At 42.5% G+C, this 25,980-nt stretch overlaps 1 protein-coding gene across 2 annotated transcripts in view; it reads left to right on the forward strand.

Moving 5' to 3' along the window:
- Nucleotides 1–25,980, forward strand: part of APPL1 (adaptor protein, phosphotyrosine interacting with PH domain and leucine zipper 1) — a 99,310-nt gene that overhangs the window by 44,988 nt on the left and 28,342 nt on the right. For both annotated transcript variants that reach the window (XM_068253706.1, XM_068253705.1), the window contains exons 11-15: nucleotides 3,126–3,314; nucleotides 3,427–3,469; nucleotides 4,967–5,023; nucleotides 8,674–8,762; nucleotides 24,005–24,193. In XM_068253706.1, coding sequence (XP_068109807.1) covers nucleotides 3,126–3,314; nucleotides 3,427–3,469; nucleotides 4,967–5,023; nucleotides 8,674–8,762; nucleotides 24,005–24,193 — 567 coding nt within the window. The remainder of the gene's footprint in view (nucleotides 1–3,125; nucleotides 3,315–3,426; nucleotides 3,470–4,966; nucleotides 5,024–8,673; nucleotides 8,763–24,004; nucleotides 24,194–25,980) is intronic.

Here is a 25,980-nt window from a genome sequence, read left to right on the forward strand (position 1 = left end):
AAATTTTGGTTGCATCAATCATTGATGTCCAGAAAAATATCACTAATCACAAATTGATTTGTGCACGGACATTCCCAGGATGCAGGCCACAAACAATTTTTCACAATTTGCCTATAATGGCAGGTATATGGAAAACACAAAACGCTTGAAAAGCGCTTTGTATAGCGATTTCCCGAACGCTTTTAAAACTAAATATATTGTATTTATTCTTTTCCGGGTCAAAGAGTTCACTTCCTGACTGACGTCAGGAAGTGGAAACAAAAAATAGTTCTGCAAAAGCGCTTAGAAATGCGCTGTAACGAAAAACCTACAGCGCAGGTAAGCGCCGGGGAAAACTCACAAAACGCTGGCGTCACAATTGTAATTTATGATGTGAACACGCCCTTACTTGAACTTGGAGATTGACACTATAGTGGCGGCATTGGTATATTCTACTAGAGTTTTGCATATCTTTTAATCTTGTTATAAGCCAAATATGAAATATTAACTATGAATATTTCCTATTTAAAATTTGTAGCCAGTAAGTGGATTGACAAAGAAAATTAAAAGCTGAAAAATATCTGCCTAGCACAGTTGTTTAAATATGAGCCTCCGAGCATTGATCTTAATTTGTTTTAAGTATATTCCTGTTTAAAGATAAACTGGTTTGTGACTGCCTAAGGTGAGAAGCCCGATACCTTGTTAAAGTGGTATTAAACTCTGACATAGTATTCAATAAAAACGTGTTTTCCTACTTTTTTATATCGCATACAGTTATCATATTTGCTTTTGTGCATAAGTATTATTATTCATTTAGAAATTACAAGTTCCCAAAGTACAGTTTTATTTGCTCTGAAAGCTGCCATTGCATTTTATTCATAACTGGTGTATTTATATTGTAATGTACCCAGTAATGATTTCTGAGTAGTGTATCAGTTATAGACATATTAGAAGAAGTTTGTGCACTGTCAGGGAATGTTTACATTCCTCTCTGCTAAGGTTAAGTAAACACAAGATAATGTTATCACCAGTTCAGATGTGGAATTCCCTGCAGGGAGTTTTCTATTGAAAAAGTAAGTCCTGTGTTTTAACCCTTTGAATGCTGTTCTGCTTTAAAAAAATGTGGTAGTATATTATATGCTGTAAATCTTTTAGAGCAAAAAGAAATGCTGCTTTTTATACCACTGTAAAATTAAACTCTCCTTTTGTTGAGAAAAAGCCAGTCCTTTCAGTTTAGCTCTGAACATCGCTGACATTAACAGCAACCTTTGTAAAACACAATTGTTAAAAACTTCCTGCAAGAGACTGTGGTATCGGAGTGTGCAGTTTTGCTGCTAGTCAGTGGATAAGTCCAGGTGAGGAAACGGGCTAAAGCCCCATACACACACTCAACAGCGGTCTTTTAAGCTCTCACAACTTTTCTTGTGATACGCCTAAAAAAATCTCTTGCTATTGTTCAAGCAGCTGATAAGACTGATAAGAAGTCAATTCAACATTTGGATTGCCTTCTTATCCGTCTTATCAGCTGCTTGAACAATAGCAAGATAATTTTTTTAGGTGTTTCACAAGAAAAGTTGTGAGAGCCTAAAGGTGCGTATACACACACTACAGCAATGAACGACAGGTCCGTCAGACCCTCCCGCTGGGCGGACGGGCGTTCCAGCGACAGTAGTGCGTGTGTACAGTCTGCCGGGCAGACTGATAAGGCTGTTTCTGAACGATCCGCTCAGCGGGAGGGTCTGACGGACCCGTCGTTCATTGCCGTAGTGCGTGTGTACGCACCTTAACAGACCGCTGTTGAGTGCGTGTATGGGGCTGAAGACCCAATACGCTCCTGTGTGTTGCTTACTTTAGCAAGGCAAAGATAGTATGATTCACAAAGTCATCAAAGAGCACATAGACAGCACTGTCTGATGTCTCATGTGTTGCTCAGCAGTGGGTTCTGGCAATGCACTGCTACCTGCATTTCAGTGCACTGAGCAGTCTAACCCAATTCATTGTAGTTGCATGGGATTAGTACCACAGTGTCAGCAACTTGGGTATCATGCATTTTTGTAAAACGTGTCAACATACAAGTGTGTATGGTCCCTACTAAGCGCCTACTCTGCAGCTAATTGTGATTTCAGCAACTTGGTTGGGAACTTTCTGGGTTGTCTGTATGCCATACAATAATTGGTTACTAGCATTAAATTACAGAGTCTTTTGGAGCATAAATATTTGTTTGTTGCACTTTTCAGTGAAAGTGGGCAATAATGTGATCACTAAACAATATGAAGGACCCCCAGCAATAGTATTAAAACTTGAAGCATGTTATAGTTAAAAAAAAAAATCACATTTAGCCCTTTGCTTCATATTTTTCTGACCTTTATATAAGTGACAAATGTCAAGTACAGTAGTTGTATTATCTGACAGTTGAACTACTCTATGATTACTTGTGGATAGTGTACTGGTTAAGGGCTCTGCCTTTGACATGGGAAACCAGGGTTCAAATCCTGGCTAGGTCAAGTATCTATTCAGTAAGGAGTTCAAGGCAAGACTCCTTAACACTGCAGGGTGGCCTCTTGAGCACGTCCCAGTGGCTGCAGCTCTTGAGCGCTTTGAGTCCGACAGGAGAAAAGCGCTATACAAATGTTTGGATTATTGGATTATTATTATTATTACCTCTAAGCAGATGATTAAAGCAAATAATATATGATATGAGCCTCTCCGTACTGAGTATGCGAAACTACGGTCCACACATGCCCCAGAGAACAGAACTACACACACACACAGAGGAGAAGAGGAAAAAGCCATGCACAAGCAGTTTTGTTCTACTGGGCATGTACGAACCTTGCCCAGTACGGAAAAACTTAGATGACAGCACGACAATAAGCGAATCTTTGAAAAGCCCTTGTCGAATATGCTTAAAGCACTGCATAATGCAAACAGATCAAGTTACCTGATTAGTAGCAATTCACAGAAAAAGACAAAAACACAAACCCTTTCTAGAATACAATTTGTTTCGCACATTCATGATTTGATAAAGTTATGCGTACAAAAGGGAGGGATTAGCATCTATGCTGAGGTGTATATAAAAAAAAGTATGTTTCTGTATGCTTGATCCCAGTTCCAAACTATTACCTAACTGTGCTCCTTTCCTGTTTCAGTAAGACAGGGCTGGTGTCTTCTACGTGGGAGCGGCAATTTTTCTTCACTCAGGGGGGGAATCTCATGAGCCAAGCCAGAGGAGATGTAGCAGGAGGTCTGGTCATGGATATCGACAATTGCTCTGTGATGGCTGTGGACTCAGAAGACAGGCGATACTGCTTCCAAATCACATCCTTTGATGGCAAAAAGTTGGTCGTCTTCTGTTTTCAAAAATGCATCTAGTCATATGCCAGTATTAATACACAATGTATTTGCACTATATGTGTTATGTTATCTTGATACATTTTATTTTGTTCCCAGATCTGTGATTCTACAAGCAGAAAGCAGAAAAGACAGTGAAGAGGTATCATTTTTTTTTCATACAGTAGGGCTGGATAGGAAGATGGAGCCTGGGAATATTTTGAATACAGTACAAAATCACGGGGCAGATTTCAGTCAAGACTGGAGCAGTTGCCAAGTTTCAGATATTAAATATAACAAGGATTCTGATTAGTTGTTCTTAGCAACTGCCCATTTGCTCCAGTTTTCCCTTCACTAGCTATGATAAACCAGACCCCACTAAGTGATGACAGTTTCAGAACTTGCAATTGAGATGTTATGCTGAGTACACACGGTGCGTTCCCGCACTTGATGCACAGCTCGATTCCCGTCAATTCGCGGACGCTTGATTATTTCAGACATGTCCGATTCCCATTTCGATGGAACGTTAGGTCGATTTGACATACTTTACATGAGAATCGACCTAACCATCATCGAAACGCGCTCAGAAATGCTCGGAAATAATCGAGTGGCCGGGAATTGAGTGGCGCATCGAGTGCGGGAACGCACCGTGTGTACCCAGAATTATGCTATTCCACCACCAAAGGGAACCTTTCATGTCCTCACTCATAATTAAAACCCCGATTTGGCATTTGGCCTTTATCTTGACACAGTGGCATGCTGATAAGGATGTAGCTGCCTGTAGACCTTCATCTCTGTATTAACAGGATAAACACTGTTATTCCTTATGACATTTTACAAGATAATTGAGAAAAGTGTTAAGCCACTTACTGATCGCATCTCAAAATTCTTTCCCTGCTTATATAATTCTCTTACTGATTCTTTTCCCGTAATTCTGTAGAATGCATTCTCCCAAAGTGTAAACTTAGTGGAGTGATCCTTATCATAATCACAACATTCAGCTTTTTGTTTGGATTTCATGTGCAGCGTTGAATGTATTTTTGCAAGACTGAGGTAAACATGTACTAAAACTGTCACTTGGGAGGGATTTGGGCTCGATCCATCAGGCCACAGTGCGGTGTTGAGAGGTTTCTGTTGTAATGCAGGGGGAGTATGGCCAATGGAGCAATGCACAATAGAGCAGCACACAGTAAGGAGAACAATGCACTCGCCTGAGTCCATCCCCTGGCAGCTTGCATGCTGATACACTGAAGAGGGCTGCTGTACACACACTAGATTATTGGTACAGGTGGCTGAGAACCATGTAGTGTGTACAACAGAGCAAGTAGGAGCACAGAGTAGGGAGTGGTACAAGAAGGTTCACTGGATTTGTTACAATTTGAGGGAAATTCCATGCAAAAAAATGTTTGTGTAAACCGTGAATATGGATTTAGTTTAGTTTGTTTCTGTATTGCTACTAAAAAATAATTTTATTTAAATGATCCTTCACTTGTGTGGCCTGGTAACTTAGATCTTTTAAAGGGATAAGCATGTTTTTGATTTGTATTTACAATATGTAATGATAATGTTATTTCTTATACACTAGACACTAGAGCATGGTATCTAGAACATTACAGTATGGTTGTAATATTCATTGTTTCTTTGTTTTTTTCATGCACAGTGGATAAGTACAATAAATAATATTTCCAAACGAATCTATCTAACGGAAAACCCAGAGGTGAGTTCTGCTTCCTACACTTGTATGGATCATGCAGACATGCATTTTTAGCAGTATTTGAAACTATAGTGAACCTGAAGTGAGAGGTATATGGAGCCTGCCATATTCTTTTCCATTTAAACAATACACATTGCTTGGCAGTCCTGTGGATCCTCTGCCTATTATACTTTTAGACATAGACCCTAAACAAGCATGCGGATCAGAGGTTTCTGACAAAAATCTGACCAGATTAGCTGCGCGTGACTTTCCAAAATTGGGACTTATTGGATGTTGGTCACTGATAAGATGGGAAAAGCCCAATAAATTTAGATACCCCACCTCCTAAATCAAAGGAAGGTCTCATGCCATTGTTCAGTGCATAAAAACCATCTTTTATTATAACATTTCTAAAAATTACAGGTAAACAACACACATAAAAAAAAGAAATAAACCCTAAGATTCCAAATACTTCATATCCAGACGGTATTAGTGGAATACAGCAATTACCAGCTAATCGGGTTGGATACAACAATTCTCTGAATGATTAAAGAGAGTCCGAGGTGGGGACATAAAATAAAAAAAAAAACGATGCTACCTGATCCAGGGAAGCTGGGCGGATCAGGTATCTGCCATCCGCGCCGCTCTCCACCGCTCCGTTGGCCTGCATCGCTTTGCTTTCATGACCTCTGAGGACACGATGCTGGAAGGAGAGCGAGCTGCTCTCTCAGCGTGCAGAGAGGCGGGGGAGTGGCCGAGGGCGGGACCAGGAAGAGACAGCTGCCCAATGACAGCTGGGAAACCTTAGGGTTCTTTTCTTTTTTTATATATATATGTTGTCTATCTGAAATTTTTAGAAATGTTGTAATACAAGATGGTTTTTATACACTGAACAATGATATGTGACCGTCCTTTGATTTAAATCAACTATGATTCCCCATTAAATTCCCAGAGACTCCTCAGTTGTTGCTTATACTTTAGCTGCATGCTTGTTTCAGTTGTGTGATGTAGATACTACTAAAGCTGAAATGATCAGCAGGACAGCCAGCCAACTGGTATTGTTTAAAAGGAAATAAATATTGCAGCCTGCATATTCCTCTCACTTCAGGTTCCCTTTAAAGGAAACCAAAAGTAAAAAAAGAAAAAAGTTTAACTCACCCGGGGCTGAGGTTTGATTTCGGCAACTGGGCCAGTTGACGGCCATGGCGCCTGCACAGAATGCTCTCGATGGTGGGGAGCATGATCTAGAATGCGCACGGCCAGGGCCGCACAGGCGCAGTGCCCATTGGCTGGCCCAATCGCGTAATGGAAACTGAGTCACTGCAAGGGACTGGAGGATCGTTCTGTGATGTCGCAGCACAAGGCGGCTGCAGGGGTCCGGTAGAAGCCCCAGGTGAGTTACTGTGTTTTTTTTTACTTTTGGTTTCCTTTACAGCAGTACTCCAGGAATAAGTTTAAGAAGTATGTTTTAAGGTGCCATAGCCTTTCATAAATGTATAGGGTTTTGAAGAACTGTGAGCACAAGATACATTTAAACACTACATAGTATTTAACTTTTAATTTATGATATCGAAACATTCCAGAGACGAGCAGTTTCAGTACAGAGAGGAGTTTCTACTCACTTATTTGCCTTGAGGGAGTTGTTCTTTGGATTTTTAGGACAAAACTTGCAAGGAGAATTTTCATATTTGAATACTGAGAACTTTTATGATTTTGTTATTTGAGCAAAATTATAGTCAAACAAAGAAAGCAGCTGTTCATGTGAAGACATCTCCGTGCATAAAGTGTACCAGAGATGTTGACATAAGCAGATTTTATACTTACCTGGGACTTCCTCCAGTCCCATGTCCTCCATGGGCTCCGTTGCCATCCTCCTGGGGCCCTTTGTTCCTCCGTTTTGCTCCCTCGTATATATCTGTCATGGCCAGGAGTGATTCACTGTGCATGCATTCCCGTGGCCTGGGCCGTTCTGCTCCTTGCCAGTATGCTCCTGTCGACGGGTGCGTGTTACGGCTGTGCCCGCTGTGAACCTTAATTGGCCGTGACTGAGATATATACTGGGGGACACAACAGAGGAACGTAGGGGCCCGGGAGGATGGTGATGGAGCCCATGGCCGACATGGAGCTGGAGGAAGCTCCAGGTAAGTAGAAAAGCTGCTTATTTCAATATCTCTGGTTTCCTTTAAAGGGAACCTTAACTGAGAGGGATATGGATGTTTCCTTTTAAACAATGCCAGTTGCTTGGCATTCCTGTTGATCTCTTTGGCTGCAGTAGTGGCTGAATCACACACCTGAAACAAGCATGCAGCTAATCCAGTCTGACTTCAGTCAGAGCACTTGATCTGCATGTTTGTTGAGGGGCTGTGGCTAAAAGTATTATATATTACATATTACAAATATATATTATTATTATTATTATTACACACAGGATCAGCAGGAGAGTCAGGCAACTGGTATTATTTTAAATTGAAAATCCATATCCTTCCAAGTTTTTAGGTTCCCTATCAAGTGTTGTCCTTTAAACTGACAGTTTTGTAGCTATTATCCATAAATGCATTGGAGGACATGCCTGCTGTAGTACTAAATACTTATCCCTCTTTAGTATGTGATTGAGTTATGGCATTCCAGTTTGATGTTGTTTTCATCCTGTTTGGGGTTCTGCCTGTTCTTGTAAGGCAGTGTGCTGTGAATAGGTTTTCTTATGTGCTTGTGAGTAGATATTTTTATGTCCTTTGTAGAGTGACTCATCTTCAGACTGCATAAAGACTGCAGACCTCAACTTAAATCTGCCCTCTTAGGAGGCAGCAAATGTGTGTATTAGCTTACATTTATACATATCAGCACAGATGAGTGTTATTACTGTAATACATGTTAAAAAGACTCAAACAAAAAAAGTGACTCTGGGAGTACTTACCTCGGGAAGGGGGAAGCCCCTGGATCCTATCAAGGCTTCCCTGGTCCTCCTCCATCCCACAGTGGCCTTGACAATTTGTCAAGCTGTGGTGCAGACGCAGTAGCACCTGCAATATTTATCTTCCCCGGCTCCAACACATGCACAGTAGCGGCTCCCCGATGGGCTAAGGCAGAAATAGCCGATCCCAGTCGGGTCCGCTCTACAGCATAGGCGACTTGCGCCTGAACAGTAGAGCAGATCCAACTGGGATTGGCTATTTCTGCCTGATCCCGAGCCAAGAGCCTTTACTGTGCCTGCGCTGGAGTCAGGAAGGTAAATATTTACATGCCTGCCGTTTAGAGGGGCCCAGTGAGACCATCGTGGGGAGGAGGATGGGGGAGGCCTCGATAGGATCCAGAGGCTTCCCCTACCGAGGTAAGTACCCTCCAGGGACACTTTTTTTCTGTTACAGGTTTTCTTTAAGAGTCAAAATTCTCTTGTACAATTCAAATTTTATAAAAAATAATTTTATGGTTCTAATTTTGCACCTTCAATAAAAACATTGGGAAAATAATTAGTTTTGTTCACATAAATGCCTGTAAAGGCTTCTTTGTGTTTTTTTTTTTTTTTTTTTGGTGCATGTATTCAACTTGTGTCAAATGGATCACTGGTGCACAAGTTGGCTTTTTCTGTTATTATTTACATTCATAAATACTGACTAGTGGTATGTTTATCGAATACTTGTGGAGTATTAAGAGTTGACAGTCAATTTTTATCACAGGAAACTGCTGCCAGAGTAAACCAGACTGCCTTAGAAGCCGTGACCCCATCTCCCTCGTTCCAGCAGAGGCATGAGAGCATGAGGCCTGTGTAAGTTCATTGCATCAGTGATATTTATCACACATGAAAGTGGATTAAGAATATTGGTACATTATTTTGAGCCTAACTGGTTAAAGTGGATCTGAGATAAACTTTTTTCTCATTGCATAATTGTTCCTGTCATATAATTTATAGGGCATTCCTCAAGCCAAATACTTTTTTTTTTTTTACTGTACTTTTCGGACTATAAGACGCACTTTTTCTCCCACGTCTTATAGTCCGAATGTAACCTACCCTGGTACTTTATTTCTTTCCCTGTATAGTAAAATAGGTCCTAAGCGAGCGGCAGCACTACTATCCAGAGCGGCATAGCAGCAGCCACTGTAACTATGCCCACTACTTGTCCTTTGATCTTAATCCCCCCAGCGTGCCCCGCAGCAGCATGATCCACAATGTTTCCATGTGGCATAGGAGAAGCCGGCGTTATCAGCATAGCTGGTCCTTTAATCTCGCCCAGAAGCCGTCACCCGCTGTTATCTCTAATGCTGGTCCTTTAAACTTGCCCAGAATACGCCGCCCACCGTTATCTCCAATGCTCATCCTTTGATCTTGCCCAGCGACAGACCCCATTAGCGCGATCCCGGCTGACTACCGAAATTATAAATCAAGCCATCTAAATGGCTCAATCAAGCGGTACAAACCGTGTATTCCCAGCATTAGCCTTAAAGCGGATCCGGGATGAAAAACTAAATATAACAAGTGACTTGTCTATATATCCTATCTAAAGTTTAGATAGTTTACACAGCAAATCTATCTTCAAACAGCTTCAACAGTATATTAATATTTTTTCCTGTGATACAATGGGAGCAGACATGTTTTCTGCTTGTCACTATTACACAATCACACACACAGGCAAGCTTATCTGTATCTAGGCATGCTAATCTGCATATTCTGTGAAAACTCCACTCTTATCTCCTCCATTACACAGGCAACTGATCTGTATCTGCACTGCAGCTCTCAGATTGTGAAAACTCTGCCTCTGAAATCTATAGCTAGTAACACCTTTTTCACCTGCCCAGACTGAAATCCCACAATCCCTTGCAAGCGCCAAGGCATTCTGGAGAAGCTGTGGGTGTGGCTTATTTAGTTTATAGGAAAGTAGGGTATTAAAACAAAACAAAACAAGTATTTGGCTTGAGGAATGCCCTATAAACTATATGTAAGGAACACAATTATGCAATGAGTAAAAGTTCATCTCGGATCCACTTTAAAGAGAGTCTAAAGCGAGAATAAAACTCGCTTTTTTCCTTATATTCAGCAGGTGCATGTTTGCCCCTGCTAATACGCCGCTATCCCGCGGCAGAACGGGGGTCCTTTACCCCCCAAATCCCCTCCGTGCTGTGCGGGGAGTGCTTTCTGCTTGAGGCAGGGCTAACGGCCGCACCTCTGCCTCTCAGCGCGTCTATCAGCGCTGATCGCCGCCTCTCCCCCGCCCCTCTGTCTTCCTTCACTGAGAGGGGCGGGGGAGAGGCGGAGATCCGTCGCTGATAGACGCGCATGGGGCAGAGCTACAGCTCATAGCTCTGTCTCCATGAGCATCAAAATCTACGACCAAGTTGGTCGTGGATTTTGCAGGGGGGGTTTGGGGGGGCAAAGGACCCCCATTCTGCCACGGGATAAGGGCGTTTTAGCAGGGGCAAACATGCCCCTGCTGAATATAAGGTAAATAGCGAGTTTTATTCTCGCTTCAGAGTCTCTTTAAGCTGTGTACACACTTGAAAGATTAATGAAAGATCACAGACCAATTTTACCCCCTTCCATGTAGTATGAGAGCATACTCTACACCAGGGGTCTCAAACTCGCGGGCCATTTGCGGCCCTCGATACAATATTTTGTGGCCCTCGCCGGCAAAAGCTTCCTTATAGTTCGCTTCAGTGCTCCCAAGTAATCCGCTGCATCCCCGCCGCTAAACGAGGGCTGCAGAGCCCCCAAATCGCCCGGGGGCAATCCGCCTGCATTTCCTGGAAGGGGCAGAGCTTTCAGCTTCAGCTCTGCCCCTCCTGACGTCAATCGCTGCACGGATCGCCGCCTCTCCCCGCCCCTCTCTGTGAAGGAAAAGTGAGAGGGGCGGGCAGAGGCGGCGATGCGCCGCGATTGTGAAATTCCTTATGCGGCCCAGCCTCATCCTGACTTTGCCTCCTGCGGCCCCCCAGGTAAATTGAGTTTGAGACCCCTGCTCTACACAGTCTATTCTATTGAGCTGATCTCCACATCAGATAAAAATCTTTGCAAGATTGCTGTACACATTCAAAAGATCAGTATCCGCAAAAGATCAGTTCCTGCAAAAGATCAGTATTTTGCATCATAGACTATGATGCAAAATGCATTCATAGTCTATGATATCTGCAGATCTAATACACACGTTGTTTAACCTCCCTGGCGGTCTATTAGAAACTGCCACGGGGCAGCACAGCACTATTTTTAAATTTATTTTTTTTAAAAACATGTAGTGAGCCTAAGGCTCGCTACATGATAGCCGCTGTACAGCGGCATCCCCCTGCCCGCTTCGATCGCCTCCGGCGATGACGGGGCGGGATGACGTCACCGCCAGGAAGGTTAACAGACATTTACCTGCAGATCAGATCCACCAGGATGGATCTTCAGATATGCAGATGATTATCAGATCTGCAGATGAATGCCTGTTCAACATACAAGGTGTGTATGAGGATCTGCAGATATCATAGACTATGAATGCATTTTGCAGGAACAGATCTTTTGCAGATACTGATCTTTTGAATGTGTACAGCATCTTTGTGTGCAGCATCTTTCAAAGTTTTATATCTAATGGGGAGTTCACCTCAAAAGAATAGACTGTGTAGAGTAGGGCTCTCATCAGAATCAGGATCAGTTTTCAGAATCAGTTTTATTTCGCCAAGAACAGCAAGAGCCATAATCGGAATTATTTGTGGTACACATGGCAAAGACAGAGTAAAGACATACAACACATACACTTTGAAATGCAGTAATCAGATATACAGATAGTGATGCCGGTAAACACTAGTAAAAGGCCCCCGTTTCCGGATAAGAACCGAGGGAGGCAGCGACGGGGACCAGCTGACCGACCCGGCAACTACGAGTGCAAGCCGGACCGGGAAAGGTCAGAGATCAGTGACCGAACGGCTTGGGGGAAGAAGGTGTTCTTCCGCCTGGTGGCTTTGGATGGTATAGTCCTGAAGCGGCGGCCCAACGGGAGGAGCTTGAAGTAGTGGCTGCCAGGGTGAGAGGGGTCACGGGAGATCATGGTGGCCCTCTTCCTCAATCTAGCGGAGTGGAGCAGATCAAGAGGTGGAAGAGGAGATCCGATGATTCTCTCTGCATCAGCTATGACCCTCTGCAGTTTGTTTATCAATGGCCGTTGCACCCGCGTACCAAACAATGACTGAGGAGCAGAGGATGGATTCTATGGTGGCAGTATAGAAGCTGGTCAGCAGCTCCCGTGGCATGCCAAATCTCTTCAGTCTATTCTCACCTGTGAGAAGAATCAGTCGATTGAGTGATGGCCAGAACCAAGCAGACCGCCCGCAAGTCCACCGGAGGGAAAGCTCCCCGCAAGCAGCTGGCCACCAAAGCCGCCCGGAAGAGCGCCCCGGCCACCGGAGGAGTGAAGAAGCCTTACCGCTAACGGCCCGGTACAGTGGCTCTCCGAGAGATCCGCCGCTACCAGAAATCCACCGAGCTGCTGATCCGCAAGCTGCCCTTCCAGCTCCTGGTGCGGGAGATCGCCCGGGACTTCAAGACCGACCTGCGCTTCCAGAGCTCGGCCGTCATGGCTCTGCAGGAGGCCAGCGAGGCTTATCTGGTGGAGCTCTTCGAGGACACCAACCTGTGCGCCATCCACGCCAAGAGGGTCACCATCATGCCCAAAGACATCCAGCTGGCCCGCAGGATCCGCAGCGAGAGGGCATAAGCGCCTCATATTCCTTTAACATCACAACACATCATACTACATGGAAGGGGGTAAAATTGGTCTGTGATCTTTCATTAATCTTTCAAGGGGATTGGGAGAGGAGGGAGGGGGAGGGAAGTTTTCACAGGCTGAGGGCTGGAGATGCTATCAGCTTGCCTGTGTGTATTGTAACAAACAGAACATGGCCGCTCTCATTGTATCACTGGAATAAATAATCATAAACTGTTGAAGCTCTTTGTAGGTAGAGTTGCTGTGTAAACTATCTAAACTTTAGATAAGATATATAGACAAGTTACTTGTTATAGTTAGTTTTTCATATCCAATCTGCTTTAAGGATCTTGGATGTGTGTCCATGATGGGTTTTTTAACTGTGGGACTTGTCTTGTGAAAAGTAGGAAGGGTAAAGATAGAAAATGTGTATTTTCTGCATTTATGCCTAATTTTTCCCTGAAAAATGCCTATAAAATACAATATTTTGTAGAATAAATACTACTCAAAGAAACAAAAATATATATCACTTAAATGACATAAATAATAAAAATCTTTCATTTTTCTTGATCGAAAAAAAAAATATTCTTTTCACCATTAGTCCAGCACTCTGATTCCCTCACTCCCCACCGCTAAATGTTACGTGGGCGCATTTGGCCTTGCAATAGGGCCACTGCTGCCGGATCTAGTGCAACAGGGAGTCCTCCTGCATGAATCAAAGTCTTGACACTGTGATCCCCTCTAGCACCATGCAGCACCGCGTAGTAATAGAATTAGTGCAGAAGCTTGTTCCTTATGCCAAGTCGCCTCCTTGCTCTGGATAGCCACTGCAATATCACCATCACCCATATTCCCCCCCACCCCCCATGCAACACAGTGTAGTAACATAATTAGCGCAGAAGCTGGCTTTGTCACCTTTTCCTAATTCCAGGTCACCTTCTTGCTCTGGTTTACCGTTGCCACAGCAATTTCACCCCCCCCCCCCCCCCCAGCACACTGGAAAAAATGAGTGCTGGAGGTGAAGTTGGGGATCGTGAAATAGGCTTGGGAGGGGTTATTGATTAGTTTCTCCAATGTTAGTTTGCCAAGAATTTGATTACTGTTATAGCCTATTCCTTATACCCCAGGTAAAACCCTTATTTTGCAGGAGTTCTTGCATTATTCGTCAGAAGTTTCACTTTATTCCTAGTCAGTGTGTGCCTGTGAACGGGCGCTAACTCTTTTGTCACTGCAAGGCACAGATGAAATGGCCGACACATTAAATCTCAGCTGTGTCAGAATGTGGAAAGGAGCTTTGTTGGACGTTTACTTGAAGAGCAGGAGACTTAGGATAGATCTTTACTAGTAATAAGAGACTGCAGTCATTATCAACCATTCAATGATCTCATGCCTGCTGGGTCGAATTTATTTTTGTCCTATGATTTATTTTTATTTTTTGGGGCACGTTTTCAAATGTCACTGAGTAAATCTGGAGGTCATTCATGATTTCAGGTTTCCCTAGTTCTACTATAACTTTGTAGAACGTATGAGAAACCATCATCAATAAAAAAAAAAAAATAATAATAATTAAAGGTTCATCAGTTGCAATATTGACTTTGCTGTCTTTCTACCTTTTTGGATATTTTTCAGTCTACACCTGTCCTTAGAAAGGTAGCAACAGTTAGCCTGTGCACAGTAAACTACTTAACGACTCTTCCAGCGCTCCCAGCCTTCCTGTAAATCATCTAGTGGGACTTGTGTGTTTTGAATTGCTATGTACCCACATTTCCTGATGAGGATCTCAATATGAGATCCTCATCAGGGGGAAAAATTACACAGGATTACCCTCTCCTCTTGACAGTCTCTAGTAAGAATGGAATTGAGTCCACAGTGATGTGGGAATAAAGCTAAATTCACAGGATAGAAGCAGCTATTATACTGCCTTTACCTGTTGAACCTCTTGGAGTATAGGAGGTGAAAGGTCTGCCTATTTACATTAATTTTCTTGGGATAATAGATTATGTCGATGGTTCCTGTGATTATAACAACCCCAGGTTCATCTAAAAGACAAAGGCTTGGTTCACATTGAGGCTTCAATAGCTTACGTTCCGCTCCGATGAGCGGAATGCAGCAGCGGAAGCAATGCTTTCCCGATAGGAAAGTTCACATTGCTACGTTCCGCTCCCTGCGTTCCGCTTGTTGGATCGGACGTTCCCAACCTGCACGATCCTTCCGCTCTGCTCCACTTCACGGAGCAGAACGCAGCACAGGAGTGGATGCGTGCCAATGTGAACCCGGCCAAAAGGAGACCAGGAGCCCAATGGTGCAGAATCGTGTAAGAGTCAGTAAAGCAAATTGCTAAGGATGTATATACCCACAAAGACGGGTTGCAAACCATTGTAACCACCGTCAGAGCAGGCGGGAAATTAACTGTCCCCGCTTGGTTTCCCAGGTCTGGAATTGGTCAATTTTATGTGCTTGAATAAAATACCTTTTTTCAATAAACTGGTCCAAATTCTTCAAGAGAGGTAAGATTCCCTCTCTGTTTATATGATTAATAGCTTATTAGCCTATCTTTTATGCATTGGGCGCCTCCACTCCTGTTTTAAGTGTCCTTGGGATAATGTTAAAGCATTCTGTGTGGAATGCAATAAATTAGATTTCTTCATTAAAAGAATATTAACAGAAAATAGATTTCTACACACATTTTTTTTGAAAAAAAAGCTGATAAATCATGAGCAAAGAAACATCCCTAACTGACAACTATACAACAAATACATTTCTTTACTTAAGGTGCGTACACACATGCGACTATAGTAGTTTGAAACGATCGTTCCCCGATCATTTCAAACGACGATCATTTGAAAAAAAGAAGCAAACGACCATGAAGTCGAACGACGGACGAGCTAGATCGTTCAAAACGAACGATCTAGCTTGGCGGAATTTTCCCAACGACGATCGTTTGCAAAAGTAGTACATCGTTGGAAACGATCGTTCGTACTAGGCTTGACATGCGCATTTCACTATTTCTCCATGGAACTTTTCATTTTTATGCGCAGGCGCAATAGGTGCTTTTACGTTGTGTAACGTTCGTTCTAACGATGTGATCGTTACACACCTTTTACAACTAACTTTACTTAGGTCGTTCTTTCGTCAATTAAAAGTTCGTTCGTCGTTGACAACGAACGATCGTTGTCGCATGTGTGTACGTAGCATTATTTATTGTGAAAGATTGCAGGGCAAGAAAACAAGGGGGTCTGGGTGGGATCTTAATAATTAGTGGTATGAAACTCAAAATTACATTTATTTCTCTTAAACATTAAACACAGCAAAAAAAACTAAAACAATGAAAGACTGGTATAATAGCACTGGAAAGCAATTTACACTTCACCTAAGCTAATGAATAACCGTGCCAGTTACAGGACAAATTAGCAGATTTTCTGGTAATTAAAGAATTGCTGAACAAATAAAGCAGAGCAAGTTCTATGCTTCCCCCATGGATATAGCAGATGTTTTTCTGCATTTTCTCTTACATATAATTACTCACACAATCTTATGGTGGACTACAACAGCAGTCTTATACATTTAGCTTCTGTGTGAAGTGGAAGTTTGAATTATAAATGCTTCCAGTATCTTGGAAACCAATAATCTCTTTTTACTATTATTTTTATGCTACCCTTAAAGAGAGTCTGAAGCCAATTTAACCACTTGCCGACCGCACACTCATACCGTGCGGCGGCAAAGTGGTAGCTGGAGGACCAGCGACGCAGATCTGCGTTGCCAGATGCCTCCCTAATTAATCAGGAAAGGCCACTCGCGCGAGCGGCCGTTTCCTGTTAGATCACGGAGCGGGTCTCCGTGAATAGCCTGCGAGCCGCTGATTGCGGCTCGCAGACTAAATGTAAACGTAGGAGACATTTGTCTCCTTTGTTTACATTGTACGGCGCTGCTGCGCAGCAACGCCGTAAGGCAGATCGACGATCCCCGGCCAATCAGCGGCCGGGGATCGCCGCCATGTGATGGATAGCGTCCTGTGCAGCCTGGATCACCAGGGGTGAGAGGGAGGAGAGGGAGGGGGGGAATTTCGCCGCGGAGGGGGGCTTTGAGGTGCCCCCCCCCCCCGCAACATGCCAGCCAGGAGGAGCGATCAGACCCCCCCCCCCCCCCTGCACATCATCCCCATAGGGGGGGAAAAAGGGGGGCGATCTGATCGCTCAGCATGCCAGCTGATCTGTGCTGGGGGCTACAGAGCCCACCCAGCACAGATCACAAAAAATAGCGCTGGTCCTTAAGGGGGGGTAAAGGCTGGGTCATCAAGTGGTTAAAGGGACTCCGAGCAGTGCAGAAACTATGGGAAGATGCATATCATTTTAAAGCTCTCTTTCTCCTCTTTCCAATGATATATAAACCGCCGCCCTACGCCTTTTAGTTTTCGTTATTTTTGCAACTGAAATTGCCGAGACCGTGATTTCGATCGCGAAAATAGAGAAAACTTAAAGGCATAGGGCAACGATTTAGGTGTCGCCAGAAAGAGGAGAAAGAGAGCTTTAAAATGATATCCATCTTTCCATAGTTGCATTGTAATACACAGGGCGACTTTTTCTGCTGAATGGAGCTGCTGACTTTGAGAAAAAGTCGCCCTGTGTAATACAATGTAACTATGGAAAGATGGATATTATTTTAAAGCTCTCTTTCTCCTCTTTCTGACAACCCCTAAATCGTCGCCCTACGCCTTTTAGTTTTCTCTATTTTCGCGATTGAAATTGCGGCCGCGACAATTTCAATCGCTAAAATAGCGAAAACTAAAAGGCGTAGGGCGGCGGTTTATATATCATTGGAAAGAGGAGAAAGAGAGCTTTAAAATGAGATGCATCTTTCCATAGTTTCTGCACTGCTCGGTGTCCCTTTAAAAACGGATTTTTACCTTTTATTTATGTTAGGCATGTTTGCCTCTGTTAAAACGCCGCTATCCCGCGGCAGAACAAGGGTTTTTTTACCCCCCAAATGCCCTGTGGCACATTGCGGGGAGCGCTTCCGTGAGAGGCAGAGCTTTTGGCTGCAGCTCTGCCTCTACACACCGCCTCTCCCCGCCCCTCTGAGTCTTCTTTCACTGAGAGGGGCAGGGGAGAGGCGGAGATACGCGCTGGTCGACACACATGGAGGCAGAGCTGCAGCCGAAAGCTCTGCCTCCCTGGGCAGCAAAATCCACAATCAAGAAAGTCGTGGATTTTGCACAGGGGATTTGGGGGGTAAAAAATCCTCGTTCTGCTGCGGAATAGCGGCGTTTTAACAGGGGCAAACATGCCTAACATAAATAAAAGGTAAAAAGCCGTTTTTTAAGTGGCTTCAGGGTCTCTTTAAATACCTTTAAATGCCTTGGAATGGCCTAGTTACAGCTCAGACCTCAGTCAGCACTAAGCTGAAAGAGTGTTAGATTTGGGGCTAATACCTATGTACACTCATGATTTCAGTGTGTGTTGCAATAAAAAGTATACACTTTAAAAAGTAAATATGTTGCTATCCCCCAAAATATTTTAATTCAAGGTTATACTGTAACAAATCATCGAAAATCCCAAGGAGAATGAATACTTTTTAAGGCACTGGTTTGTTATACCTTTTGGTGCATGGAAAAACCTGGCCCAGGTTTCATATCACCACTATGCACACACTATGAGCTATGTCTTGAGGATATGAACTGTATGATAGGTTTACCAGCTTATTGATTAGGTTATTATATAATGAAGGAAATGGGAGCTTTTACTTTTGATCAAACGTTTTTACATCTTTTATAAAAGTAATGGAAGTTGTCTGTCTGCTGTTTCTCCAAGTAACATGAAATTTTAAGTGCCAACTAAGGCAAAAAACAACAACAAAAAAATAAAAATAGACAGCAGGCATATTGCTAATTAACCACTTCACCTTGAAGGATTTTTCCCCTTAAAAAAAAACAGAGCAATTTTCACCTGTGAAGAGCGCTCCTTCCATTCATTGGCCTATAACTGTATTACTACTTATCACAACAAAACAATATAGATCTTGGTGTCTTCTGTATGTGTAGTATTAATACGCTAACAGGAATCACTGAGTGGATGGGTTTTGTGAATGACGGTGCCGTCTCATAGATGGCTGCGGTCTTTCACATGGGGACTTAGATCAATGAATAGGAACTGTGTTAACTGTGGCTAACAATCAGTAGAGGTAACGAGCATGGGGGGAGGGACGTAGTAGCTACGCCCCTGCAAGCAGTTATGGCATTTTGCAAGGACGTAGTTACTCATCTCAGGGGAGGAGAAGTGGGTAATTTAGCATTGCTCTGTGAGTCTGCCCACCCCCATTGCCACTATTTTTCCATGGTGTAAAGTAAGGTTTGTTAATCCTCTAGTACCCCAAACAGTGCATGTTTTGCGGAAATCCGCAGAGGTAGTTGATAAGCTCTGCTGAGACAATAATTACTTCACAGACAAGACACAGAACATTTATATCACACTTTTCTCCTGGCAGACTCAAAGCGCCAGAGCTGCAGCCACTGAGAGGCGATGTATAGGCAGTAGCAGTATTAGGGAGTCCTGCCAAAGGTCTCCTCACCGAATAGGTGCTGGCTTACTGAACAGGAAGAACCGAGATTTGAACCCAGGTCTCCTGTGTCAGAGCCCTTAACCAGGACACTATCCAGCCACTGGCACTGTTGGATAGTGTACTGGTTAGAGCTGTGAATGTTTGTGGTTTTCTGCAAAACATGCACTATTGGGGGTACTTGAGGACTGAATTGAGAAACCCTGGTGTAGAATATTTGAGGCTTTTCTCCGCTGCCAGGCATTTATCCATATATTTTCTAGAACATCAGTTCTGCTTCTCTTTCAACTTATCCTACCTTTCTTAAACTGACCCCTAGTCTCCCTAGTTACATATTAAATTAGCACAAGCTCTGCTGTTTTTTTGTTGATGATGATGTTGGTTTTTTTGTATTTGACTCTTTGGTTGGACTTTAAAGCAAATTTGCAGTCAAAATTTAAAACCTATTGGGTGGGAAAAGAAGGTATATTTTCCTTCACATGGGCTGGCTTCATGCTGGCAGGATCCGTTCTGTTTTTGTCCCACAATGTGGACCACTGCAATTTCCAGTTGCCACAGCACTTTTCAGAACAAAGGTGCAGCATGCTGTCTATATTTACCTCTTCCTAGGTTTCCACTGCCCTATGTACTTTCCTCTTCTCACTGATGGGATTACATTTGGACTGGAGTTCCACTATAAGCCTTTTGTGAAGAACATCTCTTATGATATTGCAGTTTCATTATTGGTATTTATTTGTATAGCTTTAATACCTATAGCAGCATGCATACTATTCACTTCTCATTTATATAGTTACTTCCAATTTCCCCTTCATATAACCATAATTTATAGTTCAGTTTACTAGATACTAGCTAAAATAACAATACATGACAATGAATTGCCCTATATGTTTACAGGATTCCTTGAAGATAGTTTGTGTGTCATGTAGAGAACTGCAGTCATTCTACAGTTTAGAATTTCTCCAACTGAAAAGGGTGATGAAGAAAACATTTCTTGTTGGCTAGGCAACCAGGTATCAGCCTTTGTTCACTTTAAATCCTAACTTGCAACCACGAAAGGAAGACACGGCACTCAAGAGCTGTGTGCAGCAACAAGCTGTATTGAAGCAGGCAGTACACTACATGTTTCGGGCGGAGCCCTTCATCAGGTCACACCTGATGAAGGGCTCTGCCCGAAACATGTAGTGTACTGCCTGCTTCAATACAGCTTGTTGCTGCACACAGCTCTTGAGTGCCGTGTCTTCCTTTCGTGGTTGCCTGTTTGTTTGCAGGTGTGGTGGACCTGCATGACACTGAGCACCGGCTGGCCGACTTATTGTTGGTTATTCCCGAGGTGAGGTGATCTCTTTGTTTCTGTTAAATCCTAACTTGCATTGAAGCTAGTTGCTGCGGGAAACAAGATTGTTTTATTTAGCACACTTTGCATACATCAGACCTTTAGGACCGTTTCAGCAGAGTTTTGACTTGTTGTTGCTCTTCCCCCAATACAAGCAGTAATGTGCATAATGGTTTTCATTTTACATGGTTCCTAACACAGTAGCACTGTGGAAATGACTCCTGTAGATGCATTCTTCATGCATTTTTATGGCATCTCTAAAACTTCTCTAAACCATATTGCAAGTGGTTCTTACATGACCCTTTCTTTGTTTTAGAATAAGAAATTGCCTGTTGTTTTGAAGGAAACAGATCCAGTTGCTATGCTATTTGTAAATCGCGTGTGGTGCTAGGAGCATGACCCTGAATGCCACAAGTAATTTGAATGATACAGTCAGCTCATCATAGCATCTAAATTATGTCTGGACATCATCTTTATGAGTCATGATTCCCTTGTAAGATAATACTATAATTCTTCATGCAACACAGTGACATTCTTTACATCACACCTAGATTCTCAATTGTGGTATGTGTTAGAAGTTCTGATGGGTCCAGGGTGTACTCAGGCTTGGCATTGTTAATTGAAGAGAGGAAATTTACAGATTTCAAATAAACCCTGTATAAGCAACAACACCAAATTACTATATTCGCTATTTAAATACTATAGTAAACTTGTTTAGAACCAATTACCGTGTACTACTACTAAATATACATGTCAAGGGGTACTTGAGATAATCTTTACCATATCTGGGGGTACTTGGTGAGAACAGGCTTGTTGAAAAGCACTGACAATAGCACACAAGATTGTACATGAATATCTGGGAAGTTGTTTTTTTTTTTTTAGTTTTACTGGCCATGCCTAGTGAATACTTATATTTCACTGGTCCCCAAAAGTATTAACAAAAATATTGTAAAATGATCTTCAAAGGTCCACTGAACTCTTCTCCCATTGCCCCCTGTACGGTGTGGCTGTCTACAGACTGGCTCTGGCTGCCACTTGTCCTCACCCTGCAGTGTATATTGGGTTGCAGCGTGGGAAGCAGCACGGGGGAGTTGTGGGATGAGGTGTGGTCTGCCTGTAGTGTTGTTCCATCCATTTATAGAGGGAGGTGGGAAACAGGTGTGATATCTGGTCAGCCTGTCTACCAAGCTTGTATGTGGTGAAGTTGGGCTGAAGATTCTGAAAGGGTTAATATGAAGGGATCTTTGGGGTGTTATAGAATTGACTTCTGTACGCGTTAGAAAGGGGAGACAGCTGGTTGAGAGCCAAGTGGAAAAAAAAGCTTGGGCTGTAACATGGCTCCTCATCAAAATGTAAATATAATGAGTTATATTTTTATTATGCATTTACATTGCTATGGGTGGCACTGTGGCTAAGGTAGTAGATGGCTCTCTTGTCTCTTAGCACTAGGGTCCGAGCTAAAGTTCAAATCTGGACCAGTGCAGTACTAGATCCCTTGGGTGACAGTGCGGCACCGACACTGTACAGACGTGTTACTAGCCTTTAGGCTGATGGAACAGCGCATGGGTGACATCATGCGTCATAGATTCTCAGCAGCAGCAGTTGTTTTGCAAGTGCTGGGGTGTAGTTTCTTCTAGCCTCTGTATGGGGCTTAACTGAATTGAATGAAAACAAAGTTGGCATGGATAAGTGACATCCTTCTTGTATGACTCAGCGGGTGAATATTCACCTAGCAATATTATGTTCATTGAACCATATACGATGCTATTTGCATAAACAATTGCTAGCCGTAAGCACTGGTGTTTGTTGAATTTAAATCTGGCCCACAATCAGTCACTGATAGGTATATTCACAGTTTTTCAAGTATACCTGAAGCATGGTAAAAATAAAAGTTAGATACTTGCTTCATTAGTAGGAAGCCTTTGCATAGTCCCTGATCTTGGATGGCTTAATCTGGCTTCCCTCATCTTAAACCCCACCAGTTCTTCTTCATCTTTTAGCCACACTGCCAGCCATGGATAAGTGCGTCCCAACTGGGCATGTATGACTTGAGTCCAAACATGCTCAGTAGAATCAAGTGCACATATACAGTGTAAACAAAGCTGTGCATGAATGTTCAACTGGGCATGCATTGCAGTAGAATCCCTTTATAGTAAACTCCAAGAGACCAGAAAAAGTACTTAACTATATCAGAAATTTGCTATATCAAAATTGGTCATACATTATATATTGACACATTTGCAGCGACCTGAAGACTGAGTTTACTATAGCCAGAGGTTTACTGTAACGAGTTTCCACTGTATTATTATTAATTATTGTATTTGTAAAGCACCAACATATTATGCAGCGCTGGATGATAATACATCCAATGATACAAAGGAAGACAGACGTAGCAATATACAGACCAGGCTGAATAATTACGCACACCCCACTTTGCAGTTATTGATTTGTAAAAAATGTTTGGAATCATGTATGATTTTCGTTCCACTTCTCACGTATACACCAATTTGTATTGGTCTTTCATGTGGAATTCCAATAAAATTGATTCAGGTTTGTGGCAGTAATATGACAAAATGTGGAAAACTTCAGGGGGGCTGAATACTTTTCCAATCACTGTAACATAAGACAACGTTATACAAGGCAAACTGGGTACAAAATACTTGATCATGCAATTTTGGGCTGGTTTGGTAGGCCCAGTAATACAAGTACGAGGTGGTCATAGGAATACATGTAGAATACACTAGGACCCTGCCAAAGGCTCACAATCTAAGGACCTTACTCGTGCATGCCCAGTCAGGATGCGCTCTCCAAGGCTGGAAGCGCAGCCAGAAGAAACTAAGCTGAATACGTTTAGAGGGACCCTTAGCTGTAATCTTGGGGTGTGTGTGCGAAGATATGGGAAGCCTCTGGACTTTCCAGAGGCTCCCCACTAACAAGGGAAGTATCCAATGTTTTATTCTTACCATGTTTCATGGGTAATGTTAGGTTAATTGACGGAATTATTAGTGAATCTATTGCATATTCACTGATTTAATCAGAGTGCTCAAATGTTATCTTTTCTTGTGTGAAGTGAGGCTTTTCAAGCTACGAATCATGTTTTCAATTTTTGATCATGTGTCCTCAACCAAGTGGGTTCAGAAAAGCAAATTCAGGAATAACAATGGCAGCCTGTGGTACAGGAAGTGGCCAATGTCTGGGCTTCTGACCAGGTACTTTACAAATTAGCTGATCATGGAGTTTCCATACTGAGCAAAATGAGCACAGCCTCTGAGTGCCTTAATCTCAGATAACATTTGCACCTACAATGGAGCATTTTTTAGGGTTTAAGATCCTACAGTCTCTTTAATCTAAATAGAAAAATATGTATAAATAATACAGTAAGGAAGAATACAGATGGCCTAGAAGGCTACATCTCCCTGCACAGGAATAATTATGTTATACTTTGTTCCATAGGCCATCACGTGCAAACCCCCGGACCACACGCACCAACAGCACCAGCTCAGTGGGCTCTGATTCCTCTGCTCTTACCGCTCTCTCCTTGGACTCCATAGTAGCTCCAGACACCCCTATTCAGTTTGACATAATTTCCCCAGTGAGTGAAGACCAGTCTGGACAACCAAGAACACCAGGACAGTCTGGCAGGTAAAGTCTTGTAACTTCTGGATCTTCTGTATGAAAACTGCAAAAAGATAAAGCCTAACCCAATCATTTCAGATTTCACTACATTTCTAAAGTGACAGAACTGCTTCAAAATAAAATAAACTTTCATGAAAAATAACCGTAGTTCAGTAACTGCAAAGTTCCTTTTGTTTCAAAAGGTTTTTATTTGTGTAAAGGACAATGAAGCAACAAATAAACAATCAGAAAATTGCATGTTGAAACCCACACAGGGGCTGTTTAAGGTGACTCATAATAGTCCACTTACAAGTATGCAATTATCTAATAAATGAAAATGTAATATAAAAAATGACAAAGATAAGAAAAATAAATCAAATGAGCTTATATCATATATCCATAAGCTCTCCAAGAACTTGACAGAAAATACTAAGATCTGGGCCTCAATTCACTAAGCTTATCTCCTGTCTTTAATAACATTTCTAGAGTTATCACCATGGTGATAAGGCATGTAGTATTCAGGAAACATTTTACCTCCACAAATCTAAAGTTAACTCTTCTGTCTTTAAGTTAAGGTGAGAGCTCTAAAGTTAACTATTCAATCCTTAAAATAACTACAGAATTCTAAAGTTAAAGACAGGCTGTTAATTACCTGCATGTGAAAATAACTACAGAGGAGGTAACTTAAGGACTGAAGTGATAAGATAACTCTCTCACTGTGAAAACGTATCTCTACACCTTAATAAGGCAAGATCATTGTATGGAGGTAAGTGTTCTCTTGCCTTATTATCTCCAGCATGATTTTAGTGAATTGAGGCCAATGTTTCAAGGACAGCTCAATAATAGCTTAATAATTGCAGCAGAGGTTTAAAGGACAACTGAAGTTAGAGGGACATGGAATGGCTATGAATACCATATTTATTTACTTTTAAGCAATACCAGTTACCTGGCTGGCCTGCTGCTCCTTTGCCTCTAATACTTTTAGCCATAGACCCTGAACAAGCATATGCAGATCAGGTGTTTCTGGCATTATTGTCAGCTCTGACAAGATTAGCTGCATGCTTGTTTCTGGTGTTATTCAGAAGCTACTGCAGTCAAATAGACCAACAGAGCTGCCTGGCAACTGGTATTGTTTATAAGGGAATAAATATGGCAGCCTCCGTATACTTTTCACTTCAGTTGTCCTTTAAGGCCTAGGTTTTCTAGTTTAGTAATCCAGTGTGTCCATATGTTCTGAAAGCTCTCCAATTTGACGTTTTGCTTGGCAAGAATTTATTCTGATATCATGGTCTTTCAGGGTCTTTGTTAGGGCATCAAACACTTCAGTGTGGGATAAATGGGAAGACCTTTAGTTTCTATCCAGTCCTGCAACTACATGGATACATTTATGAATGGGATATGTGACACTTTTTGGCCTGTTACCCAGGAAATACATTGTAGGATCAAGGGAAAAGGTACAAGGGAGAATGTTCATTGAGAGTGGACTTCCTGCCAGAGGTTATGCGCCCATGAGCATGTCCAGAAGCAGATTTCACCATAAAAGCTATAACAAGTATCCCATAGTGCACCGCAGCATTGCAATGTGGGCCATTGATCTACTGCCATGCCTGACCGAAATTTTAATTGATTTTATGCTACAAAATCACCAAACTTATAATCAATGTTGCTGGTTGTTCTGCAGATTTCTGGCGGATTCGATCTGAGAGAGCGAATCTGCCAGGAAAAATAAGTGTGAAAAATAAGCGTGTATGGCCTGCTTTAAGGAGGCTAAAAACAGGCCAGTAAAGATCCATACAAATGCTAGATTTAAGTTC

This window comes from Hyperolius riggenbachi, chromosome 9 (assembly GCF_040937935.1).
Source record: "Hyperolius riggenbachi isolate aHypRig1 chromosome 9, aHypRig1.pri, whole genome shotgun sequence".
In the NCBI taxonomy this organism is placed as follows: domain Eukaryota; kingdom Metazoa; phylum Chordata; class Amphibia; order Anura; family Hyperoliidae; genus Hyperolius; species Hyperolius riggenbachi.